At 36.5% G+C, this 12,144-nt stretch overlaps 1 protein-coding gene across 1 annotated transcript; it reads right to left on the reverse strand.

The window, feature by feature from the left end:
- Nucleotides 1-142: 142 nt before the first annotated feature.
- Nucleotides 143-11,070, reverse strand: paxbp1 (PAX3 and PAX7 binding protein 1). The gene is made up of 18 exons (XM_055043688.1): nt 10,651-11,070; nt 10,364-10,486; nt 9,813-10,013; nt 9,344-9,565; nt 9,153-9,253; nt 8,387-8,610; nt 7,975-8,164; nt 6,392-6,515; nt 5,725-5,827; nt 4,921-5,036; nt 4,617-4,816; nt 4,379-4,526; nt 4,169-4,290; nt 3,980-4,056; nt 3,827-3,893; nt 3,116-3,262; nt 2,418-2,572; nt 143-2,275 (listed from the first exon to the last, which is right to left on the reverse strand). Exons 1-18 carry the CDS (start codon nt 10,940-10,942, stop codon nt 2,158-2,160), a joined length of 2,730 nt encoding a protein of 909 aa, XP_054899663.1. The 5' UTR covers nt 10,943-11,070; the 3' UTR covers nt 143-2,157.
- Nucleotides 11,071-12,144: the final 1,074 nt, after the last annotated feature.

The raw sequence follows: 12,144 nt of genomic DNA on the forward strand, positions 1-12,144 counted from the left end.
CCTGTATCTTATCCTTAATTTGAATGCTTTGTAGAAGTAAAAGAGTACAAAAAAAAATAAAAAAAATAATAATTTGGCTCCCAATAAATTAGAATAACAGTGAAAAATATATTTCAAGTCAAAAATGAAACTCAGAAATAGGTTCATTACAGATATATTTTGAGTACTTTATTCTGATATAAATATTACATAAAAGATGTTTTCAACACAAATGTGTGTTTTCTAGCAAAGACTGCTGACCTAACAGTCAATGGTACACAAGGAGTGTTTATCAATGGAAAGTTGAGCGGAAAAGTGTAGTAGAAGCACCAGCATTGACTTAAGATACATCTACAGAATAGAAACAAACAAAGGAATCGCCTTTGTTTCAAGTATTTGTGCCAAATTCAAAAGTCATGTTGACAAAATCTGTGCTTCAAGACCCATCCCACACTGACATATTACAGACATGGCTACTGCTGACACATTTCTTGCATTATGCCACTTCTGTACCAGACAACACCAGAACCATCTTACAAACAGTCCAGCCCGTTTGCAAAAGGGGCAAACGGGCTGGACTGGTCAGAGATCCAAAGCAGTCTAGCAGGTAAAAAATAAATAAATAATAAATAAATAAAATTAAACATGTCAATGTTCTCCAAGTTTAAATATATCTAATGGAAGAAATACACTATATTGGCAACAACACAAGCAAAAATTAAAAAGATCAAACCAAAGTAATTATAAAGGAAGTTATGGGTGAAAAACATGACTGATGAATGGAATAACACTTGGTTAAAAGGTACAAAGGCATAGAAAGTCTAGAAAGCAGTTGCAGGTTATCAATACTTAGAAAGCTTAGAAAAGCAAAATCACTGCACAAGAATCCATTACAGAAGAAAAATTACATTGAAGCCGTTTTAAAGTTTGAACATTTAGAAAGGCCAGTATAGTACTAGCAAAATGTCTGATCAAGTGAAGCTAACGCTGAAATTACGATCATGAAATGACAAATGATATTCTTGATAAAAATCTAAAGATGAAGCAGGTGTGGCCAGTAGTCCAAAGACATATCTTTCCAGATTTTACAAAAAGGTAAACTGCTAGAACAACCAGTTTTCTATAAACTTGGAAGTTTGTGGGAAAAAAAAGTAAAGATCAGTTGTACACAAAAATCACTACAAATATGTCATGATTTGAAGAGTTTGGGTGATAGAAGAGGTCAAAATCAAACCTGACCAATTTATTAATTTCTCAAAACAGATGTTTTGAATTACAAAAGTTTCTCTACAAAATGTTTCATACTTACTCAAATTATCTTCCTAGTCATTTTAGGAGTAATTTTCTTTATTAGGTGTTGAAAACTCACAAATCTCTAGAACAAAACTTTAAACTTTATGTTCAAAAACCCTGCATGTGTCTTTCAGCTCTGACCAAAAATATGAAAAGCCAAAATGGATGGCCAGAAGAGGTTGGCTATAACAGCTGAAATGAGCAGTTAAGATTAATTTTATTTGTGTAAAATGAATCTAAATAACTCAGACGTCTTGAATTACTGGTATAAGTTTTGGTGCTGTAGTATATTTTTCCCTTTAGGGCAGGAAGACAACAATCATTTACAATCTATATTTTATTCACAGGTAAAACAACATTAAAAATATAACTTACATACTACCAGAGCCTTTTGGATGTGATGGCGGTGCTTATGGTTTAGATTGGAGTCAAAAAAAAACAAACAAAAAAAAAAAACTGTTACAGAGCACGAGTAACTTTGCCTTTTAACACAATCAGAAGAAATGGTTCCAAAGAGTAAATATCGGCAGTCAAAAACTCAAATGGTGGAGTTAAGACTTCAGAGATAGAATATTTTCAAAATCGTACTCAAGATGACACATTTTTACTCCTAATAAATTATGGGTTTTAAATTTCTTTTCAAAGTATACTTTCTGAGTTTGCAAGACGGAATTACATTTCAGCTTCGTGCCCATGGGCTGTCAAGAACACTATACATTATTTACAATATTTACAAAAAGAGTCCTCTAATCGTGTAAGTGTAACAGGTGCTGAGTTTAAATTCATGTATGCAAATGTACATTTTCCTAGATTCCCCCATCATTGGCGTTAAATGTTCAGAGCAGCAAAAAATGTCAAGGAAAAATAGTCTCTGGTTGTTTTCTGTTATTTCACTTCCATGAGCTGCTTAATGTCTTTAACGCCGTGCTCTTCTGCCACGGCGATGATGTGGTCCAGGGCGTTCACGCGTCCCAACATCCTCACCACTTCCCTTACTTGCTCCCTGATGGTGGACATGGGATGTAAGAAATACATTATAACAACATGTAAATCATTTAACATTTAACAAGGTATTTAAGTGAAACAACAATAGAAACTATTCCAAATGAGAAAAACCGTCTTCAGTATTATTTAGAGCTACTTACCTAGTGGTGCGCCGCTCGTTATCAGACGCCCCCACACTGCTGCGGTGCAGTGTGTTGGCCAGATGTGTGAGGTAGCGACACAGAGGCTCCAACTGGGGCAAGGTATGCTGGCCTTTCAGCCCAGAGAACCACTGGGCTGGCAAACACTCCACCACCTGAGAGGAGGACAGCGAATCATAACGCCGCAGATTATGTCACCGAGTTAAAAATAAAAACTAATTTGTCAAGAGCTTTTCAAGAGGAACTAAATATCTTTAAAAAATGTATATATCAAATTTAAAATAAAAAATGCATTTGTGCTTAATATGTAGTTTGTTTTGACATGCAATACCTAATGTGTCAATTAAGCTAAAAAAAAGCAGAAAAAGGATATTCCAAATAAAAAATATTTTCTTAATTTCTTTATAACTATTTAGACAAGAGACTTGTACACCTACAAGTTGAAACAATAACTAATGCTACTTATTTAATAAAGTTAGTAACATCAAATCTAATTTATTTATAAAGCACCTTAAAAACAGTCAACTTAATAAAAGTTCCGCATTCACAGAATTTAGATTTTGTTAATGCATATTTATACAACAATAAAAAAAACTCCACACCAGCTTCTCCCCTTCACATAATTGGAGACAGAAGAGAGGCAGAGAAAGACAACAATTTCCAAACTTTTTTTTAAATTTTCCATCTGAATTTCTCACCTTCTGGCATTTCTGCACGTTCTCCTCTCCGATATCTGTGGTCTGCAGCGCGGACAAGATGTATCTGTTAAGAGTGCTATCCAAAGCCAGATCCTTCAGACAGGAATAGGATAAGATGCCATCCCACTGAATGATGTTGCCCAGCAGCTATGCAAAGAGAGCAAAAAAGTAAAACATCATCCTAATGTTGTTCATAAAAAGTTCTGATTTCCTGAATGAAATCAATCAATCAAGTTTATTTGTATAGCACATTTCAGCAACATGGCAGTTCAAAGTGCTTTAAACCGTGAGAGTAAAGAAAAAAAAAACATCATAAACTCGTATAATCAGCAGCTGTGAAAACCAACAACAGACATTACATTTTGTCAAATCAACAATACACATCAAATATGTTGATCAATATTAAATTTATTATGGCTGAAAAGTAATTCAATTGATTAGTGAAAGTGCAAGTTACTCTGTAGTACAGTCCTACTCTCATTTGTTTTTGATGATAATTTTTCTTTAGACAAAAAAATGATGCCTGGACACTTTTTGTATTTTTTAGATCAAGTGCTTTTCAATACTAAAAATTTCTTTATGCTTAGTCAGACAAAAATAATAAAATTACATTCCATAATCACCCAGACCACAACTTATGAGTGAGTTAGTGTGTCTTAATCTGATTTAAGAATATAAAAACAGCATAAAAGTGCCAATAAATGCAGATACCTTTACACAGGACCAGAACTGTCGCTGATAGAACAGGTATGCACCACTGTTCTTATTGTCCATCACACTGCATAAAAGAAAACAGTTTCTTATGATGATTAGATCACCAAGAATTAAAACTGAGCTTCAAATTCTAACATTTTTCTGACATACTTTTTAGGGTAAAGTGGAAGCAAGACATCCTCATCCAGAGTCCGTCTGGTCCGTAAGACTATTGTTTTCAAAAGCTCCTAGAAGACAAAGGTAAGATAGTTACAATAATTTTATAATACTAAGCACATGTAGCTTAAATATTTTACATGGCTGAAATAATTTGCATGAGTACATAAAAGTATGTTCTACCTGTGTGTACTGGTTGTCTCCATGCAGCACAGTTGGATAACCTTCAGCGAGTCTGTGAATGAAGCTCACCAGCCTCGTTGTCTGACTGCTTGACAGCGGGTCCCACACTTGCTCTGCCAGTACTGCCACAAACAACATGACACATGTTGTAATCGTTTGGCCAAGACAAATAATTTTTAGTATCCCTTGCTGCAGCACAGGATTCACTACCTGATAGTTTGGAGAGAAGAACCTTCTCTACAATAGCAGGCAGCAAGCCGATATCCCCGTCGTCTTTTTCAAGCGTTCTGTGCTCCTCAAATCCATAAAACAGAAGCGACTCAAACCATAGCATGTACTCGAAGTTTGCACACGGCTCCTATATGAAAATAAAAGAAATTCAACCAGAGCTCAGAATTAAGGACCTGGTTTTCAATCAAAAAATTTGAATGAACAAATGTTTCTTTACCTCGAGAGGGTTCCACGTGATGAGCTGCAGACGAACTAACGGGTTAAAGAGCTTCGGTAAACAGAGGCCGATGTAAGCGTCTCTGTAGCAGTCCGGGTATTCTCTTCTCCAGACCTCAAAACGGGATTTGATGCAGTCAAGAGAATGAAAGTCCTCCACCACATCCTCAAATACTTTTTTACTTTCTGCCTTGATGCGATCTGGATGGGACAAATTTTGAGGACTGTTCATTTCTCAAGTTTTTTGTTGGCATTTCAATGTTCTCTTCAATAATTAGTAGTTTTCACAGTTTTGCAGAAATTACCTCTCTCCATGTTGAAGCTGGTGATATCTGTAGAGGTTTCTTCATCATCAGAGGACAGGCCTTCTTTATGCTCAGCCCTTTTTCCATTCTGCTCTCTAGCCTGTCGCCGACGAGTTCTGGATGCACACACACAGAAGTAAAAGCTTTAAGAGAAGTACCATAGTGACCAATACTGCAACTTGAAATAAGTCAGTTTGACCTCTCAAGTATTTTAAAAACAATTTAACCTTCCTAAATAGACTTTCCATAGTTTACACTTTAATATTTTCCAAAGTACAAAAAAGCTTGCTTTAACAATTCTTCAGTTATGGTATATCTGTAACATTAAATATTGCAAACTCATAGTTTTACAAAAGGAAAAATGTGTCCATAACATTCCTGAGCAAAATTTGGTAGAACTAATCTAAATTTTCTTTTACAGTGAATTACTGAATTTTTACAGTAAAATTCACTTTTACAGTGAATTGCTCTAACTGATCAAATATCTTCCCTACCCCCCAAAAAAATTCTGAAAGTTACAAAGTTGTTGTTTAGCGTTTCAGAAGGCAGCTACAATTTAAATTACTAAGCAAGAATTATGCATGAAATTTATTTTCCCTGTGGCTTATTATTTTTTATTTTCACAATCAAATTTTCATTCTACCTTAAGCTTGAAAGAGAAAAAAAGGAATGAAAAAGCAAATTACTGATTATTAGTCTGATTCTTCCTCAACATAACCCTCTGAAAAATTACCCCCTCTGGTGGCTCTGGGGAGTATAGGAATCTCTGAGGTTTTTAAAGTTGAAAGAGTGAAGTCGTACTACCTTCTTGCTTCTCTTTCAGCTATCCTCCTCTGTCGACTGTTCTCTTGGTATGCAGCACGATCTCGACCGAATGAGTCCAGACTGGGCGCCATGACTGCTTTATCTGAAATAAACAGGGTGAATGTTAAAGCCAGAACTGAATAGTGGAACAAAACCCTTGAACTTTTTTCTATTTGGGATCTAACGATAACGACATAAGCAAAATGTGTAGAAAATAAAAATGTTAATGCATGATAAAAGTATTAGTTTAAAATATGTGAACTTTCCAATTCTTTCAGTATATACTCAATCTGTCAAAAATTTTGGTGTAACATTTCTTAAAACTTACCGTGCTGTAACTGCAGACATGTTACAGTAAATTATGTTAACCTGTTAGTCAGAAACCAATGTTGTTTGACATCTTTATTTTGTTGCTCATTACTTGAGGCAAGTTAAAACATCCAGCTGCAAAAGTCAGCAACTCTGAAAGGTCTTTTCCCATTATCATACATGCTCAATCACACAAATTATCAATCACTTCACTTTAATCATATTCCCAATAATACTGCGATGTGTGCAGAATGGAGCAGGAATATGAAAACACAAACACGCAAGCATACATTCAGATATAAGGGAAACTAACGAGGCCATTTCAAATAAATCATAAAAACCTTCAAGATGGACTGACTTGAAAGGCTTGCAAACTCCGACGATTCATCTTTAATATCATCCTGTCTTCTCTGGACAAGCCGTGCAGCCCGTTGCCTTAGTAACTGGTGCATGGCAGCCTCCAGCTCCAGGACAGCAGGCACCTGAAAGATATGATGCTTTTTGTGACCTCTGACCCAGCAAAGGTGGGACTCCGAGTCAGTGGGGCTTCTTTGGTCGGACAACTTAAAAGACACATGATGGACAAAACACTGCTGAGAAAAAAAATAAAAATAAATCTTGGAGTAAAAAAAAAAAAAAAACAACAAAACAAACTCAATTATTAATGCTGACTCCATCAAGTTAACCTTGAATGTTGTAGACTGAAGTTGAAACAAGAGTGGAATGCAGAAGATACAGAAAGCACACCATTCCATTACAAACATTATATACTAAATGAGAACAGAACATGGTTTCAGATCCACTCATCAAAATCTTTTGTGAACTATGAGCTGAAATCTGGTGCTGCAAGATCAAGATTAAATTATTCTGTCTGAACATGCATGTTGTTGTAAATATATTCGAGATGCACCAATCAGAAAGCTGAGGCAGATTTTTGCTCTCTGGTTTTTGTAAATCATGCAGATCTACAATTTGGCCAATTTTGACATCTCCCTCAGCCTTCATACCACGAGCAGCCATTCAAATTTTACATTATGGGCTGAGACAACATCATGGCGTGCTAGAGAGCAGTTGCTGAAAAACAGGCTTTACTGTTCTTTTTTAAGAAAGGACTAAGTTGAAATGATAAATTTTATTTAGCATCTTAAAGTAGCCATTAATGTAATTAGTGTTACTGAAGATGCAGTTATTTGAATTCCCTAGAAAATATTGATCTCTAGACTAATATTCACAAAAGGTTGCCAAACTTACTAAATCATGTATGTCTAAAAACAGAAAAAAAAGTTAATATCTCAAAAGGTTAAAACTGAGCAGTTTTGCTGTACTGGTTTGAGCCTTGATGTTGTCTGCTGAAAATGTCACTCTCTTGAAACCTGAATAAACAAGATTTGTTTTCAAGAGTAGTAGAAGACATTCATTTTAAATGGATTCTTACACCTTTGGGCATCCTGTGACAATTTTGAAAACCTCACATGCTTTGAACCAACTTCACTCAGTATCAAGATCCAAAATGAAGAGGGTTGCTGACCATTGCACCTGGCTCTTAAGTACATATACGTGATGCAATAAATGACTGGAAAAAGGTTTGTGAGCTTCTAACTGGACAGTCCCAGGTCAAGGACAGGTAAGCTGGAAACCATATAAATCCGGTCAACAGACAATTTCTCTGTGCATCTCTAAAATTATAAAGATTTATCTTGAATGCATGAGATATTTTCATTTTATTATATAAATCTTTACTCATCTTGTTTGTTCCTGAAATGACTTTCCCCAATTCACTACATTCTATTGTGTAAGAAAAATATTTTTTCTATGTTGCATGTGGATTACAATTCAATTTATTTTTAAGACTGCATCTGTTTGAAATTCACATAAAAGTTCCCAGATTACAGACACAAAACAGCAAGCAGCTTATCAAACTGCAGATAAATTCTCCCTTACCTTTTCACTGAAACACTCAAGCAAGTCTCCAACATACCCTCGCATTTCTTGCAAGAATTTGTATCGATCTGCATTATCATTGGATGAACCCTCAAGCTGATGGATGGTGCTCTCAGAGGCCTCTAGTTCATCTCTTATCTGTTCGTAGCGTTTGATGTTCGCGTTGTGGCCTGCATGCATTTGGGTAAGCCTAAAGACACATGAAATACAGGGGAAAAGAAGAGCTAATGGTGAGTGAGACAGGGACAGAGCGAGACAGTCAAAAAGAGACCAATCTAAACTCATAGTGGAGACATATTTTGCCTCGTGGCCATTTCACATGTAGACAGCTTTGCTGGGTCATCGGGATCAAGGGCAGCAGGTGAGGTGAGCACTGATATTAGATGTTGTGGCAAACTTCTGCAGAACCTACCTATCCTGCAAGCGCTTCTTTACCAGATCAATGGACACGGGAGTTAGATCACAAATAGGAGCCCCATAGCGAACAGAACCATTGTCAGAGAGGCTGGGAATCTTTCCAGGCTGTGGAGCCACTGAACTGTAGGTGAAAGGCATACTGTAGGAGGAGCCGTAGGGCTGAGTTTCATAGCTGTTTTGGTAGTAGGCTGTGCTGTCCTCTGGCTGACTGCTTTGAACCTGGTCAACAAAAATAAAATATAAGCTTGATTAATATCACTGCTAAATCAAAAAGCAACAACAGATTTAAAAAAAAAAAAAATCACAATGGTTCAAACACACTTTTCTTGTGAAGATATTTGTCCAGGAGTAAATTAGCTCGAAGTTCTCAGTTCACTTTTGGGTGATTTTTAAAGCACAAACACAAATGTTCAAACACAATTATTTCTATTGAGGTCAGGCTTTAAAAACAAAAACAGTAAAAACCAAGAAGGAAGCTCACAAGAAACATTTGGACAATTTTACAATCAAAAATGTCCAAAACCAGAAGTTTTGTCTTTTAATCATATCTTCCTCACATCAGAAATCTGATTTCAAAATAAGTATCTAACAAAGAAACAGACAAATTTTGTTTCTCTAATTGAGAAAGTGGGGTAAATAGCTTAAAAAAATTAACATAACCTCTTACCACTGCAACTCAAAATTTCAAAAATGATACACATAATTTCAAAAACCCAACATGAAGTCAGAATATTTCACTGCATGTGATAGATGCTGCTCACCTGGGGAATGCTGATTCCTTTCCTAATCTGTTCTTGCTCCCAGCGGCTTACTTCCTCATCTTGACCTGTATCCAGTGCTTCGTCATCACTACCCTCAATACCTGTGCACATTTAGAGAGGACATCTGTCTCAGCTAATAGTAATTAATGCGGATAAATGTATTTGCAAAATTAAGCACTTCATGGCAGTACCTATCTCTTCAGCTATCTTCTGTCTCTGACTTTTGTTCTTGACACCACTAAAGCGGATCCTCTTCTCGTCTTCATCTTCATCATCGCTGCAGTCCCTGTCTTCTTGCGTCATACGTTTCTTAGAAGGCTCGGCCTCCACCAGAGGAGCTTCCCCTCCGAGCTCTCTCGCAAGCTGCCGACGTTTCCTAGCAGCATGGATGAATGCTGCATCAGGAATTTCTCCTGAGGTAGAAGCAGGAAGTGGTCAGCACTTAACACACTTCTACATGCGAATATGAAAACATTTTTCAGGCTCTGAAGACACACACACACACATATATATGTATATATTTTTTAAACGTTATTAGCTGCAAGGTTAGTGAGGGACTTAACTTAAAAAATATGACAGCTAACTCCAGCTAAACCAAAGAGTGCAGACCAAACTCTGGAAAAGATTTTTGAAGAGAAGGTTTTAAAATAGGAAGACTACCTGGCTTCAGGCTTGTGAGAGATGACAGTGTGTTGAATGATGATCCTACGTTCCTGCCCCTGGACAATTGACCCCCTTGAGCTTTTGCTTCTTCATCCTGTTCATCTCCACTCTCCACTTCCATCTCTTCCTCTCCGTGTTCACTGCTGCCTCTGCTGATAGCCTCCTCTTTCACAGTAAACACAGGCTGAGGGGGAGCATCTGAAGGAATAAATGAGTCAAAGGGTAATCTTAAAGGAAAAGCATTTTTTGACTGCATCATATTTATTACTACAGAAAATTTGTATATATTCCAACTTGCATTTGAACAATCTGTGCAAAAACAATCTAGAGCAGGGCTTCACAAGTTCAGTCCATGAGAGTCCTGCAATTTTTGGATCCAGTTCTTCTCCATAATACTAAAATCAAATAGCTGAATTCCATCTTCATTCTATTCCATCTCCATATATATTCGTATAGTCCCTTTAATAACTACCATACTGACGCAGATTAATTTTTATGCGGGCAGATATGATCTCATTGTGTTGCATATTAATAACAGTGGATCTCACCAGATTTGGTTTCCTGTTTGACATTTCCCGATTTCTGCAAATCTTCTTTGTATTCTTTCTTCAGCTGCTTGACTATCTTCTTGCTGTGATTGGGTTTCTTCACGCGGAATACCTCGGATCCCTCTGTTAACATGACCAGACAGACAAGACATGAGACAAGGTAAGACAAGAAGAACATTCATTAAAAACGTGAATGCACAATCTATTTTGTGTTGTAGCTATATGAAAAAGATTCAAAATCGCTATTGTGGCTAAAGTTGAGTGGTTAGCTACGTTAGCACTGTTACCTTCGTCATCGTCAAAACTCAACAAACTGGCTTTAGTCGGAGGAACTACCACTGGAACTTCTTTGCACTTCTTTTCCTTCTTCACGGGTCTCATAATGTTCAGGTTTGACAGAAAGCCGTTACTGAAACAGTTTTCCTCGCTGCTTGGAGCCCCGCTGGTCTCAATGAACGGGATTTCAACCACAGGCCCGAAAGAGGTGGGCGCAAAAGACTGCGGCTGGCTCTCCTGCTGCTCGTCCTCGTCGGAGTCATTCCTCCGCCGCAAGTTAGCTCGTTTCGCCCTTTTGAACATTGTGCTAATCCCTTAAGGAAAAAAGCGCGTAACGCAACAGCCGAACAATATAAATAAAGCTTATAAAACAGATATATCAGACGCACACTGCATGGCGGCCATTTTCTGTCTGGGTGCTCGCTCGTTTTTTCTTCTTTGACAGTAAAAGTGGAACACAGCTGATCTTGGAGAGATACTGCCATCAAGTGGGCACAATTGTAATAGACGCCTGGTACAGACGCCCAACAAAAAACAAGTTTCGATGTTTGTTTTACTTTGTGGAAAACCAACAGAAATAAATCAAAGGTATGACACAAACTAATTTACGTAGCAGTATAGTAAAATATAAATTAGAAGACCATATTGCTCTGTTCATTGAATTTTTCAGATCACACAGAGCAACAGTGTCAATTATTAGGCTTAAAACAGAGAAACAGTGAACTTTGCCTTTCAGATTCAAATACCTGCATAAAAACCCCATTAAAATCATTTTTAAATTAATTTGCTTCTTCTATATCTAACTGCTAGGTACATGTTCTTATATTTTCTGTGTTCTGAGATTTTTATCTAGATGTTTATTTAGTTTATTTATTTTGAATGGCATTTTATAACAATATTTCTGTCATTCGTTCATAGGTGTAAATTATTCTGCACTTGCAAGTGCTTTCAGACTTTAGGAAACTGTTACACCTGGTTGTGTAATCTGATAGGCGGGCCATGTTTTATGGAAATCAAACATTTGTTCAAATTAACAAATTATTGTGACTTGTAAATACGTAAAAAGATATAAAAGCATTTTCAGATCAGCTGCCCAGCAGTGTTCAGCTGCCAGATGGATTGCAATACATTTTGTGGTTCAGGCACTTACAAAAAAAAAAAAAAACATTAATGGGCTGACACAGGGCTTAGTGGTGTTGATGTCTCGATATTGAAAATAACTTAGTAAATTAAAGCACCATCAAAGACGTAGCTGGAGTAAAATTTTGATTAATTAACAAGAAGATGACCTTTTAGCCTTAATGATGATGATTGGTGATAAATAGCTTTCAATTAAAAATAGCATTTGCATTTTAATACCTCAGAGACCCTCTTATTCTTTTCCATCTGCAAATCTAAAATATATTAATATTCTGTTGCAATGGAAAGATTTCAAAAACAGAAAAATTTACTCTCTAAAAATATCTGGTGGAAATATAATGCAATGTATGTTAATATGCTTTCCC

This window comes from Poeciliopsis prolifica, unplaced genomic scaffold (assembly GCF_027474105.1).
Source record: "Poeciliopsis prolifica strain line A6 unplaced genomic scaffold, Auburn_PproV2 SCAFFOLD019, whole genome shotgun sequence".
NCBI classification, from domain to species: Eukaryota; Metazoa; Chordata; class Actinopteri; order Cyprinodontiformes; family Poeciliidae; genus Poeciliopsis; species Poeciliopsis prolifica.